This window comes from Dreissena polymorpha, chromosome 3 (assembly GCF_020536995.1).
Source record: "Dreissena polymorpha isolate Duluth1 chromosome 3, UMN_Dpol_1.0, whole genome shotgun sequence".
Taxonomy (NCBI): Eukaryota; Metazoa; Mollusca; class Bivalvia; order Myida; family Dreissenidae; genus Dreissena; species Dreissena polymorpha.
The window spans coordinates 97,108,079-97,130,247 of record NC_068357.1 but is presented as its reverse complement, the minus strand read 5'-3'; the positions used below and the strand labels follow the sequence as shown (position 1 = coordinate 97,130,247).

Below are 22,169 nucleotides of genomic sequence, written 5' to 3'. Positions count from 1 at the left end.
AAATATATATGTTATAAAGAAATCTTGGTGTGCCTTGTTAAAGAACTAGACCACTTTCTTAATGTGATTGTCCACCTCTTAAAAGACATTTTTATATTTGCACAACATGATCTTGGAGAGGTTTTTATGATTGCATTTTCAGTTGTTGGTAATGTATCGTCCACATTTACCTTGTTAACAGTGTAGAGGCCACATTTAGGAAATGTGTAGACTCAACGAAAATATTCTTATTTCATTTACGTAAATATGTATGATTATGTAGTTTAACAGAGAAATACTTTATTTTTTACCTTTGACCAAATAGATTAGTATTAATATACTGTAGTATAAACCTTTATTTATTGAAATTATACTTCTATATACTGTTTGTAAGCTTACTATTATTTTGTGAATTGTTTTTTCACCATTGTCTTTAACACCTTCATATGTAATACAATACAATTGGAGCCTAATTGTCACTTTAGATTTTGAGTGGGAGCATGTTATGTTTCCTTATATAACTTAATTGAAATTACTTAATAGGCATTAACCAACACAATTCTAATGTTCAAAAGTATTCAGATTATCGGGATTGGCACAAAATGAACGCAAAGAGTTACTATTTTTTTCTCGAAATGATAGAAAACAAAAACTGTGAATACATTAGGCAGACATTATTGTTTACCTTACCAAGATCATTTCAACTGCATTACTTCTTACCTGTATCGAGTACATTTCCCAAAAAGAGCAAACTAAATGGTTCTCTGACTTCATGTATACATCAACAAGGTTTTACTTCCGTCATACGGTTGTAAAAATACACGTGTGAACATGTCACCTGATTAACACAAATATCAATAAGATTAATACTTACAAAACACATTTTTAGTTATTTAAATTTTTCGAAAATCTTGGTGTCTAAAAAAATAAGATTCACATAAATAATTATTTTGGATCAAAAAAGGGGTACACAAATTTAAAGTGTCAAAAAACTTAGACCAATAACACACATCAGAATAACATATGGACTGGTTTTAAAGCCACACACCTTGAAATGAAATACATGTTAATCAAAACATATAGATGGAATTTGAAAGCGTGCAAAATTGTCATGAAATCTATAGCCTAGTTTTGAAGTAATTAATTTTTTTTTATTTTATTTTAAAACTGAAAGTAGGATTTCTATATGTATACGTCCATTTCGACAAACTAGATTATTTTTAGCTCACCTGATTGCTGTGGTGAGCTTTTGTGACAGGTCTTTGTCCGTCGTCCTTCCGTCAGTCGTCCATCCGTCCACATTTGTTCGTAAACACTCTAGAGGCCACATTTATTGTCCGATCTTAATGAAACTTGTTCAGAAGATTTGTCCCAATGATATCTCGATCAAGTACGAAACTGGCTCATGCTGGGTCAAAAACTGAGTAACAAAGTAAAAAAAAAAAAGAAAACCCTTTTAAACACTGTAGAAGTCACATTTCATGCCCAATCTTCATGTAACTGTGTCAAAATGTTTGCCTTAATGATATGTTGATTGAGTTCAAAAGTGGTTTCGGTCCGATGAAAAACATGGCCGCCAGTAGGCGGGGCAGTTTTCCTTATTTGGCCATGGAGAAACCTTGTAAACACTCTAGAAGTCACAATTTTTGCCCAATCATCATGAAAGTTGGTCAAAACATTGGTTTTATTGATATCTCGGACGAGTTCGAAAATGGTCCAGATCGGTGAAAAAACATGGCCGCAAGTGGGCAGGGCATTTTTCTCTATTTGTATATAGTGAAAACATGTGAACACTCTAGAAGTCACATTTTTGGCCCAATTTTCATGAAATTTGGTCAGAACATTTGTTTCCTTGATATGAGAGTTGAGTTCGAAAATGGTTCTGGTCAGTTAAAAAAACATGGCTGCCGGGGGGGGGGGGCAGTTTTCCTTATTTGGCTTTAGAGAAACCTTGTAATCACTCTAGAAGTCACAATTTTTGCCCAATCATCATGAAATTTGGTGTAAACATTGGTTTTATTGATATCTCTGACGAGTTCGAAAATGGGCCAGATTGGTGAAAAAACATGGCCGCCAGTGGGCGGGGTATTTTTCTCAATATGTATATAGTGAAAACATGTGAACACTAGAAGTCACATTTTTGGCCCAATTTTCATGAAATTTTGGAAAATTTGGTCAGAACATTTGTTTCCTTGATATGAGAGTTGAGTTTGAAAATGGTTCCGGTCAGTTGAATAACATGGCTGCCGGGGGGTGGGCAGTTTTCTTATATTTATATAGTTAAAAAAAGCTTGTGAACACTCTAGAAATCACATTTTTTGCCCAATCATCATGAAACTTGGTACAAAGATTGGTTTTATATATATCACATAATAAATGCCATAATTATTGCCCTTAGATTGTCCAAATTTACATTATATTATACAAAATCACTAGAGGTCACAATTTTGTTTCAGATTTTATGAATCTTGGTCTTAATATTTATTTTTGTAGGCAAAGTTTGATGTTTGGTAAGGGGGGGTCAACTCAAAATATAGGTCACCAGGTCAAATCTTACAAAAACAAATACACGTCATATGCCAGAGTTTTGGTTCAATAATGATGAAACTTACCCAGGATGTTTGTCTTGACAATATCTAGGTCAAGTTTGACGTTTGGTAAAGATTGAATGAACCGACTCCTCTCAGGTGAGCGAACTAGGGCCATCTTGGCCCTCTTGTTTTAAATATCATCTAATAAATGACCACACCCCCACATTATTCCCTCTCTCCACTAGCCCTCCACACAAAAAGATTTTTTTTAAACATGGTAAAAAAAATAATTTATTTTTATTATGATATTTTTGAAAGACTGTCCAACCATCACACCCAAGCTATTGCTATCAAACTTGAAATATAACCTTATTTGTTTGTTTTATGTCTTACCAAATGTTCAATAGATTGTGGAAAATATACCTGAACTCAGAATTGACTATAATGTACTACTTCTTTGAAACATAAGCGATCAATATGTTTCAATTATGGTCCTCTTCCAGTAAGAATATGACTATATTACCATGACTTTATTGAATATGAACAATTTCCCCATGATAGCTTGCGTTATACTGTCAAGCACTCGAAAAGTCGAGCGTGCTGTCTTCTGACAGCTCTTGTTTGTACTAAATTCAAGTTTTAAAGGCTTCATTTCCAACCCTTAGAAACTGATGAGCAGCAAACAGCATAAAACCTGAACAGACTGCAAGTTACTGTTTTGGTTTTATGCTGGTTGCAAAAGACATTTTCACTTTTCTTCTTATGGGGAAAAGGTTTAAATTATTAAAATATCATCAAAATATCTCTTACAAGATTATTTGTTTTGCTGATGTATTTATCTTGATGTTGTGAGATATATTTTATGTTTTTTATGTAATCATTTGTGATTTATGCAGAGTTATTGACCTTGGTGTTATGACGCCATGTGAGAAAATCCTTCAGACTGAAATTGAACAAAAAGCTGGTAGGTTTATTACTTAAAAGTTTTTGCTCATAAATCAAATGATATTTAATATATTTTATGCAGTTCTTTAAAATGCTATACTTGTAATTTGAAAGGTCTGTTTTTCTAATGTCAAAATGTCAGCATGGAAATCTAAATAGATACTTTATGAAATGTATGGAAATTAAGTCAATATCCAAGTCATATTTTATATGGTAGACAACCGTTTTTTATGCTCCCAAAAATAAAATTTCGGCGGAGCATATATCCTTCCTTCCTTCCTAACTTCCTTACTTCCGTCACACTTTTGTTACAGTTTCTCATAGCACCTTCAATACTCAACTGATCTTTTTCATATTTGGCATGTAGGTACCTTGCATGGACCTCTACCTTTTGATTAGGTTTGAGGTCACTGAGGTCAAGGTCAAGGTCACTGAGGCTAATAATAGATTCTTATGTCACACTTTTGTTACAGTTTCTCATAGCACCTTCATTACTTAACCAATCTCTTTCATATTTGGCATGTAGGTACCTTGCATGGACCTCTACCTTTTGATGAGGTTTAAGGTCACTGGGGTCAAGGTCATTGAGGCTAATAATAGATTTTTCCGTCACTCTTTTGTTACAGTTTCTCATAGCACCTTCAATACTTAACCGATCTCTTACATTTTTGGCATGTAGGTACCTTGCATGGACCTCTACCTTTTGATGAGGTTTGAGGTCACTGGGGTCAAGGTCATTGAGGCAAATAATAGATTCTTCTGTCACACTTTTGTTAGTTTCTCATAGCACCTTCATTACTTAACCGATCTCTTTCATATTTGGCATGTAGGTACCTTGCATGGACCTCTACCTTTTGATGAGGTTTGAGGTCACTGGGGTCAAGGTCACTGAGGCTAATAATAGATTTTTCTGTCACTCTTTTGTTGCAGTTTCTCATAGCACCTTCAATACTTAACCGATCTCTTTCATATTTGGCATGTAGGTACCTTGCATGGACCTTTACCTTTTGATGAGGTTTGAGGTCACTGGGGTCAAGGTCACTGAGGCTAATAATAGATTTTTCCATCACTCTTTTGTTACAGTTTCTCATAGCACCTTCAATACTTAACTGATCTCTTTCATATTTGGCATGTTGGTACCTTGCATGGACCTCTACCTTTTGATGAGGTTTTAGGTCACTGGGTCAAGGTCTCTGAGGCTAATAATAGATTTTTAGGTGTTTATTAACACATACATTGACAAAGCGCATCATCGGGGAGCATCCATCAGTTTCACTGATATTCTTGTTTACTCTCAGGTAACTCCATTTACAAAAGCTTGATCTCTAGCTGTCAAAGTTGGCTCTCCTACAAACACATCAGTTTGATACTGTTTGTCTCCCCCTAGCCAAGCAATGAGCGGGTAAACAGAATTTGCAAAAAAAATCAGTATGTCTACGCAAAAACTTGTCTGATAAAGTACTCCTCCATTTTTCTTGCTATGTTCCTTACGATACGAAGATGTGTAATTGTATAATACTACTATATTAAACATTCTCTCCAAGAGTGGGGAGGGTGGCATTTCCCATTGCACTTGTCCGTCTTCTTCTTACTTTTGTAAATACCTCCCGAACATTGTGTGTTAAATCTTTTTTATTTACTGGGCTGACCGCATTTTAACTTTTACAGTTTGATGATCTTAATGTGCAGATGATGGTTAAGAAAGGAGTTTGGGCTTCAACAATTTTTGGCAGAATTATGGCCCTTTATGTGTTTCTGCACTATGTAATATTGTCGACTGAAGCTTGTGTATTTAACTGTTATGTGTTGATGAAGGTTTAAAAAGGAATTTTTTAAGCAATGATATTTGGAAGAATAATAACACTTAGTCTGTTTCTCAACGTTAGAATCTACAGTTACAAAATTTTGTGTTTTGAATTTCTCTTGAAATCCTGGGAGGATCTCGCAAAAACTTTCACAGTTAAAGGACCTTAGTGTTTAGATGATTTTGAAAAAAAGGAATTTTAGCCCAGGCAAGATTTGGCAGAATTATGGTCTTTTACTGTTTTTATGCCCCCGGTAGGGTGGCGTATAGCAGTTGAACTTTCCGTCAGTCAGTATGTCAGTCAGTCTGTCGGTCCGTCCTAAAAAAACTTTAACATTGGCCATAACTTTTTCACTATTGAAGATAGCCACTTGATATTTGGCATGCATGTGTATCTCATGGAGCTGAACATTTTGAGTGGTGAAAGGTGAAGGTCAAGGTCATCCTTTAAGGTCAAATGTCAAATATATGGTGTCTGTCCGTCCGATAACTTTAACATTAACCATAACTTTTTCAATATTGAAGATAGCAACTTGATACTAGTATTTGGCATGCATGTGCATCTCACGGAGCAGCACATTTTGAGTGGTGAAAGGTGAAGATCAAGGTCCTCCTTCAAGGTCAAATGTCTAATATATGGCGTCTGTCCATCCGTCCAAAAACTTTAACATTGGCCATAACTTTTTCACTATTGAAGATAGCAACTTGATATTAGGCATGCATGTGTATCTCATGAAGCTGAACATTTTGAGTGGTGAAAGGTGAAGGTCAAGGTCATCCTTCAAGGTCAAATGTCAAATATATGGCGTCTGTCCGTCCGAAAACTTAAACATTGGCCATAACTTTTTCAATATTGAAGATAGCAACTTGATATTTGGCATGCATGTGTATCTCATGAAGCTGCACATTTTGAATGGTGGAAGTTCAAGGTCAAGGTCATCCTTCAAGGTAAAAAAAAATAAAAAAAATAAAATTTTCAAAGCGGCATTCTCATGAAGCTGCACATTTTGAGTGGTGGAAGTTCAAGGTAATCCTTCAAGGTCAAAGGTAAAAAAAATCAAAAAAATCAAAGCAGCGCAATAGGGGGCATTGTGTTTCTGAAGAATACATCTCTTGTTCCACTATAGAATAAAGTCCAGAAAGTGGTGTTTTTAACTCCTCTACTGTTGGTTGACTTGCGCTTTAACTTCACAATTGAATGACCTTAATGTGTAAAGAATTGTTAGGAAAGGAATAGTGACTACCACCAGTGTAGCCTTTTTTCTTTTCGTGTACTTAAGAATATGTTTTGGAATTTTCTGTGTTGTGGGGGAATCAGTGTCTTTGAAATATTTGAACACCTTGCTACATGTGTCATCATGGGGGGTTTGTGTGTGTTTATGTGGGGGGGGGGGGGGGGGTATTTGTCTTTACTGTGACAAGCTCCAGTGTTCACTGCCCTCATGTTGCACACATGCTAGGCCTGTCGGGGGGTTTCATGGTCAATGACACATGTCTAGTTCAGCTTGAAATTACAATGACACCATGATAACACCTTTCTGCTTATGTTAAGTTTAAGTGTTCACTGCCCTCATGTTACAGACATAGTGGGCCTGTCCGGTCTGATCACGCCCTGGCTGGACAAGATGATTCGCGTGGCCAGGGAGATGCAGAGGATCGGCATGAAGGTCCCACTGCTGATTGGGGGAGCCACCACATCCAGGTAAGGCTGACATGAAGGTCCCGCTGCTGATTGGGGGAGCCACCACATCCAAGTAAGGCTGACATGAAGGTCCCGCTGCTCATTGGGGGAGCCACCACATCCAGGTAAGGCTGACATGAAGGTCCCACTGCTGATTGGGGGAGCCACCACATCCAGGTAAGGCTGACATGAAGGTCCCGCTGCTGATTTGGGGAGGCACCACATCCAGGTAAGGCTGGCATGAAGGTCCTGCTGCTGATTGGGGGAGCCACCACATCCAGGTAAGGCTGGAATGAAGGTCCTGCTGATGATTGGGGCAGCCACCACATCCAGGTAAGGCTGACATGAAGGTCCCACTGCTGATTGGGGGAGCCACCACATCCAGGTAAGGCTGGCATGAAGGTCCCGCTGCTGATTGGGGGAGCCACCACATCCAGGTAAGGCTGGCATGAAGGTCCCACTGCTGATTGGGGGAGCCAACACATCCAGGTTAGGCTGGCATGAAGGTCCTGCTGCTGATTGGGGGAGCCACCACATCCAGGTACGGCTGGCATGAAGGTCCTGCTGCTGATTGGGGGAGCCACCACATCCAGGTAAGGCTGACATGAAGGTGCTGCTGCTGATTGGGGGAGTCACCACATTCAGGTAAGGCTGACATGAAGGTCCCACTGCTGATTTGGGGAGCCACCACACCCAGGTAAGGCTGGCATGAAGGTCCCACTGCTGATTGGGGGAGCCACCACATCCAGGTAAGGCTGGCATGAAGGTCCCGCTGCTGATATTGGGAGCCACCACATCCAGGTAAGGCTGGCATGAAGGTCCTGCTGCTGATTGGGGAAACCACCACATCCAGGTATGGCTGGCATGAAGGTCCCACTGCTGATTGGGGAGCCACCACATCCAGGTAAGGCTGGCATGAAGGTCCCACTGCTGCTTGGGGGAGCGAACACATCCAGGTAAGGCTGGCATGAAGGTCCCACTGCTGATTGGGGGAGCCAACACATCCAGATAAGGCTGACATGAAGGTCCCACTGCTGATTGGGGGAGACACCACTTCCAGGTAAGGCTGGCATGAAGGTCCTGCTGCTGATTGGGGGAGCTACCACATCCAGGTAAGGCTGGCATGAAGGTCCCGCTGCTGATTGGGGGAGCCACCACATCCAGGTAAGGCTGACATGAAGGTCCCACTGCTGATTGGGGGAGCCACCACATCCAGGTAAAGCTGACATGAAGGTCCTGCTTCTGATTGGGGGAGCCACCACATCCAGGTAAGGCTGACATGAAGGTCCTGCTGCTGATTGGGGGAGCCACCACATCCAGGTAAGGCTGGCATGAAGGTCCTGCTGCTGAATGGGGGAGCCACCACATCCAGGTAAGGCTGGCATGAAGGTCCCACTGCTGATTTGGGGAGCCACCACATCCAGGTAAGGCTGGCATGAAGGTCCCGCTGCTGATTGGGGGAGCCACCACATCCAGGTAAGGCTGGCATGAAGGTCCCACTGCTGATTTGGGGAGCCACCACATCCAGGTAAGGCTGACATGAAGGTCCCACTGCTGATTGGGGGAGCCACCACATCCAGGTAAGGCTGACATGAAGGTCCTGCTGCTGATTGGGGGAGCCACCACATCCAGGTAAGGCTGACATGAAGGTCCTGCTGCTGATTGGGGGAGCCACCACATCCAGGTAAGGCTGGCATGAAGGTCCCACTGCTAATTGGGGAAGCCACCACATCCATGTAAGGCTGACATGAAGGTCCTGCTGCTGATTGGGGGAGCCACCACATCCAGGTAAGGCTGACATGAAGGTCCCGCTGCTGATTGGGGGAGCCACCACATCCAGGTAAGGCTGACATGAAGGTCCCGCTGCTGATTAGGGGAGCCACCACATCCAGGTAGGGCTGGGAAGGAAACAAACATTGTTTGGGTCAACCTTGCCACTCAAATACTTATTTCATTTGTAAGAAAATCTATCTAAGTTAAAAATGTATCACTGTTTTGACCTTTATCTCTGAATTTGGTCAAATTATCATTTAAAATGATTTTTAAAACAATTATATATGTAGGTTTATTAGGCACAGGGAATAAAATACATTCACAAGCATTTATTGTTTGAGTGAATTGCAATTTTTGCCATTATTTTGTTTTTTGAAGAGACCATTCGATAGATTTATAGTTGACAAGATCTTTTTACCCAGAGATCCATGGTTTTTACCCCGGTAGTTTTTCTAACAGAATCCAAATGTGCTGTGAGTTGTGTATTGTACGATTTTTCCTGTTTTTCTCTTAAGTAAGTGCAAGTAGAAAGAGCTGTTTAAAAATTAATGGCAAATTAGTGTAATGATGGGAGCATTAATGAAGTTAAAGATGAAATGTGATGTTGAGTTACATTCTTCAAATCCCTGGTGTGTTTCAGGACCCTTACTGCTGTGAAGATTTTCCCGCGCTTCGAGAACCCTGTGATTCATGTACTGGACGCCTCAAAGAGTGTCGTTGTGGTATGTGGCTGTCAATGCTGTTATCATTGAGCAGCACTCTTAGAACAGAGCTAAATTCATGTGAGAAGAGCGTCACCCCAGATAGCTTAAAGCTATGGTTTAAGTTGACTATTTGCTACAACCGCTTGAGAATAATCCTTATAACTTTGTCATATATGGAGCTTTCTAAACTAGAAGAAAACGTAAGGTAGAGCAAATAATTCAAGATTTGTTTTCTGTTGGCACTTTGTATGTTTTAAAATGTATTACGTATTATCGAGGTTACGGTTCTTCATATAATCTGTTCCTGTCGACACTACCACACCGTTTAAAGAGACAAAGGGGATTAACATACAACACACAATTACGACTTACATTCTCAACATGAGTTTTTTCGGGTGAGCTGATAAAGCCAGATTAGTCTGTGCAGTCCTTAGAGGCTAATTAGGGACGAGACTTTTTGTCTAGACAGGATTTTTATGCCCCCCTTCGAAAAAGAGGGGGTATATTGCTTTGCACTTGTCGGTCAGTTGGTCCGTCGGTCTGTCGGTCCGTCCGCAAGGTGGTTTCTGGATGATAACTCAAGAACGCTTGGGCCTAGGATCATGAAACTTAATAGGAACATTGATCATGATTCACAGATGACCCCTATTGATTTTGAGGTCACTAGGTCAAAGGTCAAGGTCACAGTGACTCGAAATGGTAAAATGGTTTTTGGATGATAACTCAAGAACGCATACGCGGCCAACAGGGTGAACTCTGAACAATATAACTGAAGCAACTGGTCTGTAATCCTAAATCTATAATTATCAGTCCAATGAAACATCATCATCTGAGTAAAATAAAGTGGATCAGTAAAAATATTATCAGAAAATGAGATTTTTTTGTATATTTTGTATATTAAATATTGTGTTAATGTTTAATTTTGTTGATTAATATAAATATAAGCAGGAAAGGGAAGATAATACACTATTATATCTTTCTTATATACAGGGGAAACAAATGCAATAAGTTTAAATTTCTTGTTTAATAAATAGAGGATATTTGTTCATGTCAGTGTGAGATCATTTGTTATATTTTTCATTGTCCCTTGACATATTGCTTTTATATTTTGCATACATGTTTACCAACATCACCCCAACCTATAAACAAGAGCAGACAACTCTATCAAGCATTTTGTCATAATTATTGCCCCTTTTATACTTAGAATATGCATATATTTGATAAATCTAGTTAAAGTTTGCGTACTACCCCAAATATTTCCTATATCCTTTGACACATTGCTTTTATATGTTGCATACTTGTTTACCAACATGACCCAAACAAGAGCAGACCACTGTATCAAGCATTTTGAAATAATTATGGCCCCTTTTACACTTAGATAATTGAACATTTTGCTTAAATTGCCATAACTTCTTTATTTATGATCACATTTTATTATTACTTTGACAAAACAACACTTACCTGAATACCACAATGGATTTCACTCAAACAATACCCCACGCCCCTACCAGAATCTCTTCCCCTCACCCCCCCCCCCAATTTTTTTTTTTAAAACATCATCTAATAAATTGCCCCACCCCACATTAGACCCCCCTCTCACCCCCACCCCCCCCCCCAAAAAAAAAATAGGTTTTTTTTTATACATCTAATAAATTACCACACTCCACATTATACCCCCCTCTCACTCCCCCCTACCCCACCCCCCAATTTTTTATTTTTTTTTTATTTTTTTTAAACATCTAATAAATTACCACACCCCACATTATACCCCCCTCTCACTCCCCCCTACCCCCCCCCCAATTTTTTTTTAAACATCTAATAAATTACCACACCCCACATTTTACCCCCTCTCACCCCACCCCCCCCCCCCCCCCAATTATTTTTTTTTAAGCATCTAATAAATTACCACCCCCCCCCCATTATACCCCCCTCTCATTCCCCCCTACCCCCCCAAAAAAAAGTATTTTTTAAACATCTAATAAATTACCACACCCCACATTATACCCCCCTCCCACCCCCCTTCCCCCCCAAATTTTTTTTTAAACATCTAATAAATTACCACACCCCACATTATACCCCCCTCACACTCCCCCCTACCCCCAACCCCCCCAATTTTTTTTTTAAACATCTTATAAATTACCACACCCCACATTATTCCCCCCTCTCACCCCCCCCCCCTACCCCCCCCCCCCCCCCCCCCCTACCCTCCTTTGTTAATTTTTGAAAGATCGTCTAATAAATTATTGAATATGAACAATATCCCCATGATGGCTTACGTTATACTGTCAAGCACTCGAATAGTTGAGCGGGCCGTCCTCTAACAGCTCTTGTAAGGTCACAAGGTCAAAGGTCAAGGTCACAGTGACTAGAAGTAGTAGTAGTAGAAGTAGTAGTGGTTTCCGGATGATAACTCAAATGTGCTTACGCCTAGGATCATGAAACTTCATAGGTACATTGATCATGACTGGCAGATGACCCCTATTGATTTTCAGGTCACTAGGTCAAAGGTCAAGGTCACGGTGACTCGAGACAGAAAAATGGTTTCCGGATGATAGCTCAAGAATGCTTACGCCTAGGATCATGAAACTTCATATGTACATTGATCATGACTAGCAGATGACCCCGATTGATTTTCAGGTCACTTGGTCAAAGGTCAAGGTCATGGTCATGGTGACTCGAACCAGTAAAATGGTTTCCGGATGATAACTCAAAAACGCTTACGCCTAGGATCATGAAACTTCATAGGTACATTGATCATGACTCGCAGATGACCCCTATTGATTTTCAGGTCACTAGGTCAAAGGTCAAGGTCACAGTGACAAAAAACTTATTCACAAAATGGCTGCCACTACAACCGACAGCCCATATTTTTATGTCCCCCACTATAGTAGTGGGGGACATATTGTTTTTGCCCTGTCTGTTGGTCTGTCTGTTGGTCTGTCTGTTTGCGCCAACTTTAACATTTTGCAATAACTTTTGCTATATTGAAGATAGCAACTTCATATTTGGCATGCATGTGTATCTCATGAAGCTGCACATTTTGAGTGGTGAAAGGTCAAGGTCATCCTTCAAGGTCAAAGGTCAAATATATGTGGCCAAAATCGCTCATTTTATGAATACTTTTGCAATATTGAAAATAGCAACTTGATATTTGGCATGCATGTGTATCTCATGGAGCTGCACATTTTGAGTGGTGAAAGGTCAAGGTCATTCTTCAAGGTCAGAGGTCAAATAATGTGGCCCAAATCGCTTATTTTATAAATACTTTTGCAATATTGAAGATATCAACTTGATATTTGGCATGCATGTGCATCTCATGGGGCTGCACATTTTGAGTGGTGAAAGGTCAAGGTCATCCTTCAAGGTCAAAGGTCAAATATATGTGGCCCAAATCGCTTATTTTATGAATACTTTTGCAATATTAAAGATAGCAACTTGATATTTGGCATGCATGTGTATCTCATGGAGCTGCTCATTTTGAGTGGTGAAAGGTCAAGGTCATCCTTCACAAGGTCAAGGTCATCCTATAAGGTCAAACATCATATAGGGGGACATTGTGTTTCACAAACACATCTTGTTAACATATGGAATGTATTGTATTATATATATCAATTTTAATGGATGATTAAAATATATGCAATTTATTGATATATTCATATCAATTTTAATGAATGTTCAATGGTTTTCCAAAGAGTTTTGCAAATTTAAGCAATTTAAGTTTATAAGTTATGAGTAAACATGCAAAGCACTGTTAACCAGAATAATTACCAAAAAAAACTATTTCAAAGAGCTATAACTCTTTGAAGCCACATGCTATCAAAATGAAATAAACCCCATTATTTATTTTCAAAAGACCTTTCTAATGATATAAAACCAATCAATACTTGATTGAAATTTTACAAATTGTCTGTCCTCCTTACTCCAGGATGAGATTGACGCGTACATGAAATACGCCAAGATGAAGGAGTTTGGAGACAATGTGACCAAGGGTCAGACCGACCCCCAGTACATGTTCCTGGCCCAGTGGTTGAGTGCCTTGGATGATGGATGGAAGGAGCCGCTCCAGATGTGGGACAGCAGGCAGCAGGGGCTGTCACAGAATCTCAACCTGCAGGTAAGCCCCAGTCCCAATCTCAAAAAGTATATATAGATATTTTATTTACTTACTTCCAAATTTAGTTCTTTTCCCTATCCATCTCTATAAGTTGAACCATAGTTCTTATAATATTGAAAAGATTTTATTCCCAATTAAAACGTATCTGTTTGTAAAAAAAAAACAATTCACAAATTTTCCAATATAATTCAAAACAATGTGCTTTTTTTCCCATTTTCAAAATGGTGAAAAAAAGAAAGACTTTACTTGGTCAGATGGTTTTATAGCTGTGGCTGTATTCATAACCTCTTCATGCGTAGACATAACTAAGAGTAAGAAGAGATCTAAAGTAGAGCCTACAAAAGATACTAAAGGCATTTCATATATACACCCTACTGATGGCCGTAACATAATTATTGCACGTAATGAAGAAGAAAAATGGATTTTTGTTATACGTTACATCACCAACTTCCTGCAATACTTAATGTCATTCAATTAATATCATGTACTTAAAATATACTATTGCATATGGTTGCCCTCAAAAACAGGTTACAATTGGATTGGATAAGTTAAATTTCAAGTTAGACTGACACTCACCATTAAAAATTAAAGCACTTTAAGAATAATAATTGCATTACATCAAAGACTTTGTTGCTAAGTTTGGACCCGACATCGCAACTCGCAGTCTGTTCAGGTTTTATGCTGTTTGCTGCTCATCAGTTGCTAAGGGTTGGAATTAAACCCTATCAAACTTGAATGTAGTAAGGAAGGTCTTTAATTAATTGTTACTTTCTAAGGGACTACAAATGTGTCAAAATACCTATCTAAGTGGTAAAGGGTATAGGTCAGGTATTAGGAGGTGTGTCATGAGACGATGTAAACATTGCAAGATTAGCAAATGAATTCAAAGACTCCTTGGATTGTTTGAAAAGTAATCATTAAGTGAGGTCTCTTTTAGAGGGATAGTTTAATGGTTTGATTAATAGTTTATTAATAGAAGCATCATACATTCATTTTAATTATATCCTATAGATTTAATACAAAGTTCATGTACAGAAATGTTTGTAAATACTTATGGAAACATTTTTCCCAATTTCCTCAAGTTAACACTTTCCCACTCTAGAGCAAAGCGAAAATGGCTATGTGCAAACAGCATTTAACTAGAACAGCCTGCGAGTAACTTGCAGTCTGTTCAGGTTTTATGCTGTTTGCTGCTTATCAGTATCTAAGATTTGGATCTAGTAAGAAAGTTCGTAAATTAAATATAACTTTCTAAGGGACTACAAATGCATGAAAATACATATCGTAAGTGGGAAAGGGTTAATAAATGTTGATTTCAAGAGTAATGTTCACAAGACACTGTGACATGATTAACACTTCTCTCCCAGATGTTCCTGCGTGATGCCAAGCAGGCCGAGGTCCTGTTGAACCAACAGGAGAACTTCTTGTCCAAGGAAGACGTACCGGTGAGTAATCACCCATGCCTGTGTGAGGTCTCCAGCCTATGAAACAGTGTCTGTAGCCACGTAGGCTTTACCTCTGTGTTCATTCCTGGTTGAGAACCCATTTTGCAATGTAGTGGTGTCTTGTTCTGTGATTATTGGGCAAAATGCATGTGCGTAAAGTGTCATCCCAGATTAACCTGTGCAGTCTGCACAGGCTAATCAGGGACAACACTTTCCGCTTTTATGGTATATTTAATTTCAAGGAAGTCCCTCCTTACCGAAAATCAAATTTGGGCAGAAAGTGTCGTCCCTGATAAGCCTGTGTGGAATGCACAGGCTAACCTGGGACGACACTTTACGCACATGCATTAAGCCCAGTTTTCACAGAACGAGACTCCACTGTCTGTATCCACGTAGGCTTGACCTCTGTGGTTATTCCTGGTTGAGACCCCATTTTGCACTGTGTCGTGTCAACTCCCCTTTTGGTCACATGTTGGTAACTGTCCCTTTGTCGCTAAAGTTGTGACTGATTCAAAGAAAACTTAATGCGCAAAATGTTGTTAAGGCGATGTCATGTTTTCAATAATTTTCTGTCAAGTCCATTGTTACTTAAAGTTCTGCCATGTATTACATGTATCTTTCATCATGACTTCCCACACTGTAGCGTTTTACATTATATGTACATGTTTTGCGAAATTGTGGTCATCCATTTTTTCTTAGTAGATATATCTAGATACTTGTGAACATTCTTTTACTTCTTATATATTTTCAATTTACAGTCCACCAATTTCTATACCTGTGAAGTAGTTTTTGTCTGCCTATTTCTAACTCAGCTGGACAATGTCATTACTGTTCACAAAATTTAATGATATTGGAATAGGCCACCAAAGATGGTTGAGTGTCCGTGTTTTGTATTTCATGGAAAACATTAATATATTGTTTAAAAAAGATGTAAAAATCTTTCTTATTTGAGAAACACTAGCATAAACTGTCTTTGCCAGCCATCATTTTCTTTACAACATTTATAAAGAAGAAACTGCACATTTCTTTCACATACTTTAGAAAACAAATCATAAAATGTTTGTGAAATGTCTGTATTTTACGTATACTTGTGTCTATGTCATGTTTCTCCACTGTGTAATAATGTTCAGTGGTGATTAGTGTGTGTTTTCTTCTGCTTTATTTAGACTTCACTTGGATTGATAGATACCAAGGTAACCCAGTTGTTTTTCCACCCCAGTGTTGCATGTTTGAGCCTTTTTCTAGGAAAACTGGGCTTAATGCTTGTGCATAAAGTGTCGTCCCAGATAAGGGACAACACTTTCCGCTTTTATAGAAATTTTTGTTTAAAAGAAGTCTCTTCAAAACAAAAATCCAGTTTCTGCGGAAAGTGTTGTCCCTGATTAGCCTGTACAGACTGCACAGGCTAATCTGGGATGCACAGGCTAATCTGGGATGCACAGGCTAATCAGGGATGCACAGGCATTAATAAGCAAAGTTGTTCCATAACAAGGCTCATGTGATTGTCTGTGACATCTTATGCAGGGTTGTCATTATGATTGTCAACAAAGGATTATTTTGGAATAGTAACCGATTCGGCTGGGGGACAAGGGGGCCGCCTAGGCCCCGTTGTAGGTCCAGGGCAAGGCCCTGGTAGGGGGGTCAGAGGGGCAAGCCCCCGACCGAAAACGAATTCTAGACATTTTAGGGACAAGATACTGCAATTCTCATAGCATAAAAAGATCAAATGAGGTCTAAAAAGAATAGAACATTTTAAGATTTTCACATTTTTAGTATACTGTACAATGTAAAAACATGTTTTATTGATAGATCTTTGCATTTTCCAATTCTATCCATTACCCGATAATCCAGTATTATTACGATTTTTTTTCAAAACCAAATTACGGCAAATATTGATGATGAATGTCGTCCGCCATTTAAAGCAAGTGCATATACAAATTGAATTGTGGGATTGTGGAATTCCCATTGGACATGCGTAAATCACTTGACGCGATTTGAGAGCATTGAGAACCGTTTATATTTAGTAATTACGACAAATCAAGGACTCAATCGAAACTGTTACATGTACCTCCTTTCAGAAAAGTTTGCGAAAGTAAAAGTGAATATCTGAGAATAAAAACGTGTCTTTCTTTAAATTTTACGGAGTACTTTTTATACCGGATCGCGATATAACTTGTCAGGTCATTCATGCATGTAGACCTATATGTATGCATAGTTTGGAAATCTCAAAACACGTTATTTACCTACATTTGTACTTCTTACATTATGTGTTATGACCATTTGTATAACAAAATGCATTATTTAATTGAAGTATTTTCAAATGCATATAATTAAATGTGTTATCCGAAATCATTTTCAGATTGCATTATTCATGGAAAAAAAAAGAGAAAATTCTAGCAACAGAGACACATATATTTCGTGTTTTTCATGTACAAATATAATCATGCCAAAATTAGACTTCATGTATAAAATCACGTAATTCTTCCTCGGGGAAAGCGTGGACTTCAATATTTAGATGCTGAATAACAACTTCGTAGCGCAGAGGTCGCTAATATATTTTATTTTGGTAGAAAATCGAAGAGCATTTTATAATATGTGGAAACCTTTTCTCTTGCTAAAAAAACTAGTAAATACGCTCTACAGTGCTAGATTCGTTGAGATACGGTCAGTAATAATCTGTGAAATGTACAGCTATTTGATACAGTTTCACGCGGGGTCGGCATGTATTTGGCTGCCTGTGCGCTGATTGGTTGACGTGCTTACCAAGAAGAATTTGATGGACAGCTAGAAAAATCAATATTGGCGACTCGCTGAGAAAATCATTGAAAACAGTAGCTCTTAGGCGGAGTTAACAGACTGACTGAATGAGTGGGTGTCGCTCTACTATACTACGGTTATTCCTTGTCAATTATTGTGGGTTTGCGTGATCAAAACTTCCGATCGCAATTTTTAAAATTCGGGAAAAACAACCGATTTTCTGGCGATTTTAACCGATGAATTCGATCAGCAATCGGTTAATTATGACAACCCTGCTTATGGTTCTTGTAAACCAAATTTGTGGTATATGTTTTAAGCCACTTTGTCCTTTTTAGCTGACCTGATTGCTCAGTTGAGCTTTTGTGACCGGTCTTTGTCCGTCGTCCGTCCGTCCGTCCACATTTGTTCGTAAACACTCTAGAGGCCACGTTTATTATCCGATCTTCATTAAACTTGGTCAGAAGATTTGTCCCACTGATATCTCGGTCTAGTTCGAAACTGGGTCATGCTGGGTCAAAAACTAGGTCACTAGGTCAAAAAAAAGAAAAACCATGTAAACACTGTAGAAGTCACATTTCATGCCCAATATTCATGTAACTGTGTCAAAATGTTTGCCTTAATGATAAGTTGATTGAGTTCAAAAGTGGTTCCGGTCCGTTGAAAAACATGGCCGCCAGTGGGCGGGGCAGTTTTTCTTATTTGGCTATAGAGAAACCTTGTATACACTCTAGAAGCCACAATTTTTGCTCAATCATCATGAAAGTTGGTCAAAACATTGGTTTTATTGATATCTCCGACATGTTGGAAAATGGCCCAGATAGGTGAAAAAACATGGCCGCCAGTGGGCTGGGCATTTTTCTCTATATGTATATAGTGAAAACATGTGAACACTCTAGAAGTCACATTTTTGCCCCAATTTTCATGAAATTTGGTCAGAACATTTGTTTCCTTGATATGAGAGTTTAGTTCGAAAATGGTTCCGGTCAGTTGAAAAACATGGCTGCCAGGGGGGGGGGGGGGCTGTTTTCCTTATTTGGCTATAGAGAAACCTTGTAAACACTCTAGACGTCACAATTTTTGCCCAATCATCATGAAATTTGGTCAAAACATTGGTTTTATTGATATCTCTGATGAGTTCGAAAATGGGCCAGATTGGTGAAAAAAACATGGCCGCCATTGGGCGGGGCATTTTTCTCTATATCTATATAGTGAAAACATGTGAACACTCTAGAAGTCACATTTTTGGCCCAATTTTCATGAAATTTGGTCAGAACATTTGTTTTCTTGAATAACATGGCTGCCGGGGGGGGGGGGCAGTTTTTCTTATTTGGCTATCATAAGAGAAACCTTGTAAACACTCTAGTAGTAGTCACATTTTTGGCCCAATCATCATGAAAGTTGGTCAAAACATTTGTTTCCTTGATATGAGAGTTGAGTTCGAAAATGGTTCCAGTCAGTTGAATAACATGGCGGGGGGGGGGGGGGGCAGTTTCTTATATTTATATAGTAAAAAAAGCTTGTGAACACTAGAAGTCACATTTTTTGCCCAATTATCATGAAACTTGGTGAACAGATTGGTTTTATTTTAATGTCATAAATACTGACCTGCTATCTCATGCGTCTCCTTTCCAAGGGGAATTAACTCATCCGGAATTTTAACTGTGAATCCGCCACCTCAATACCGTAATACAGGCCAGGTTAAACATAGTGCAATGCAACCTAACCAAAAATCGGTAACCAACCCTCAATATTCTTTCCGGATCGACCAGGTGTATACGTGTCTTTTACGGCTCTGAATTGAAAATTGTTTTTGATTTATTTCACTTGGTTGATTGGGGTTTTGAATAGATAAATTGTGTTATTTATCTTTTTATTTCTCATTCGGATTAATTTGTGTGGATTTAATGGATTTTGTTTCATTTGTAAAAGGCAAGCCATGCTTGTTTTTATTGAGCAATGGTTTATTTCTACCATGCTGGGTGTTTTCAGGCGCGAATGACCACGTGCAAAAAGTGCTCTTCTAATACATTGCTAGAGCGTGCAAAGCATGTTCTTCTAATGTGTTACGAGATCGTGCAAAGCGTGTTCTTCTATTGACAGATTGTTTATCATTCGCCATTGTGTGCAATAATGATTTTAAAGTTCCGTATGACAATCTAATTGAGCGTCATTTTATTTTTCATCTGTTTTTAATTAACATTTTGTTTAATTTATGATCTACGGCAGTATTATTATAATTTTCATTATGGTCAAATAATGATTTATGTGCCGTATGATAATCTGGTCTGTGACCAATTTATGGTTGAATATGTTTTGCTCTTGTTTTTCATATATTCGACTACATGAATGTCGCAGAAACAAGAGTGGATAAATACCCGGTGACTTCGCAGACCATGGATGACAAGTTGCAGCATCAGTCACCAGGTATCAGGCACGATGGCGACCGTACTATGCTAAGTCTCTTAGACAGTCGGTCAACATCAGACCATATGGCGATATCCATCAGCCGGTCTTTACCCGATGGCATTGGTCAAGGACATCGACCAATGCCGGACCATTTGGCATCCGCCATACGGTCATTATCCGGTGACAACACTGGTCATGATATGACCGGTATGTCACTGGGGACGTTGATCACGGACCTTTGGCTCTGCATTGATCGACATCTGACCGGCCGGTCCGGTGTCCGGTCTGGTCATGATATGACCGGTCCGGTCATGATATGACCGGCCGGTCATGTCACTGGTCCGATCATGTCACCGGTCCGGTCACTGGTCAGGTCCGGTCATTGATCACCGTTCATGTGTCCGGTCCGGTCATTGATGACCGGTCCGGTCATCAGTCAACAGCCAGTCCGGTCACCGGTCCGGTCATGTCACCGGTCCGGTCATTGATCACCAGTCATGTCACCAGTCCAGTCCGGTCAATGACCGGTCCGGTCAACAGTCATCAGTTAGGCCTGTCACCAATAACACCAGTCACTGGTCAAGAAGAAGAACTCGGTCTTTATCATTGGATTATTCTTCTTCCTCTTATTCGTCGTGGAATGCATGGACTTCATCAAGGAGTTGACATCTAACACGCTCTTCTTCGTCGAGCAGTTCTCATCATTGCGGCTCTCGTAAGCGATCACGTCGTCGCTCACGGAGACGGTATTCTAGAAGATCTCGGTCTCATCGCAGCAGATCCACATCTCGACAGCACAGCCGATCCAGATCTCGACATCGCAGGAAACGAGGACGTCGTCACCATTAGGTAGACATCATCGGACTTTATTGAGCACAACAGGCTAGTTATCGAACATACCTCTCCTTCATTGAGCAGTTGTCGGCGTTGATACGCTCGTAAGCAATCACGTCAACGCTCACAGAGACAATATTGTAGGAGACAATATTTCCAGCGTAGCCGAACAATATTTCGGCATCGCAGTTATATGGGATGTTGCCACTTCTTACGTAGGCGTTAATGAACCTACTGGTCATATCGACGTTCTCCATTTTATTCCTTTAGGAATATCATGTCTCCATTCCACGTTTGATGGTTTTTCCTATGGATTCCACACATGTTGCAGTCACCGAGCCGTATTTCTATACGAACACTAGTTTATTTAACTTTCAGGCTTCAGGATAAGGTGTTCATTTCTCCACTACAACTACAAGGACACTTTATGCCTATTAATACTGATAATCTACCGTTGTTTTCCGGTTAACATTATCAGATGACTTCGTGGGTGGTCATTCTTCTGCACCAGATATTTGCATTCTGACGCAGTTATATTATACCGGTCCGGTCCTATCACCGGACATCGGTCACCATTCATCGGTCATATCACCGATCACGGGTCACCGGTCAGAATAAGTAGTCGTTCATCATCAGAAGACTATTCTTCCTCCTCTTCTTCGTCATCGAATGAATCTTCGTCGTCTGCTTTAGCGATGTCTCATCGCCATCAGATTGGATTTTCGGCACGATCCTCTTTTTCAAGCAGTGCTTGACATTGATATCAGACCATATAATGGATTCCACCATTTTTCGGTCTTAAACTGGTAACGTCACCGGTCATATAATGACTGGTCCGGTTCGGTCACCAGTTACCAATCACCGGTATTCCACTGTGTTTTCATCGGTCAATTTTATAGTATCACGGGTATCGTCTACATTACCTAGTTGTATACCCCTGGCTATGATTGTATTGAATACTATATTTTATGGATTCAACAATGTACATGACATTTTGTGTTTTTCAATGCTGATGTTCTACTGGCGACCATTGATTACCAAAACATCTCCGCTGACTTGGTCTATGGTTGATTTTCCTGACCAGCTATCCATTCTGGTGCTGGTTATGACCTACTTATACTAGAAGATTATGAAATACCTATATCTGTTATTTCTACTTCTATCTCAACCGGCTACATGCAGACTACTGGTCTTGC

General features: G+C 39.5%; 1 protein-coding gene across 1 annotated transcript in view; it reads left to right on the top strand.

Annotated features, from left to right (window-relative positions):
• Nucleotides 1-15,086, top strand: part of LOC127872429 (uncharacterized) — a 47,608-nt gene extending 32,522 nt beyond the window's left edge. The window contains exons 11-15 of the mRNA XM_052415760.1: nt 3,407-3,474; nt 6,841-6,961; nt 9,354-9,435; nt 13,343-13,531; nt 14,899-15,086. Coding sequence (XP_052271720.1) covers nt 3,407-3,474; nt 6,841-6,961; nt 9,354-9,435; nt 13,343-13,531; nt 14,899-15,018 — 580 coding nt within the window. The 3' untranslated portion in view covers nt 15,019-15,086. The remainder of the gene's footprint in view (nt 1-3,406; nt 3,475-6,840; nt 6,962-9,353; nt 9,436-13,342; nt 13,532-14,898) is intronic.
• The last annotated feature ends 7,083 nt before the right edge of the window (nt 15,087-22,169 follow it).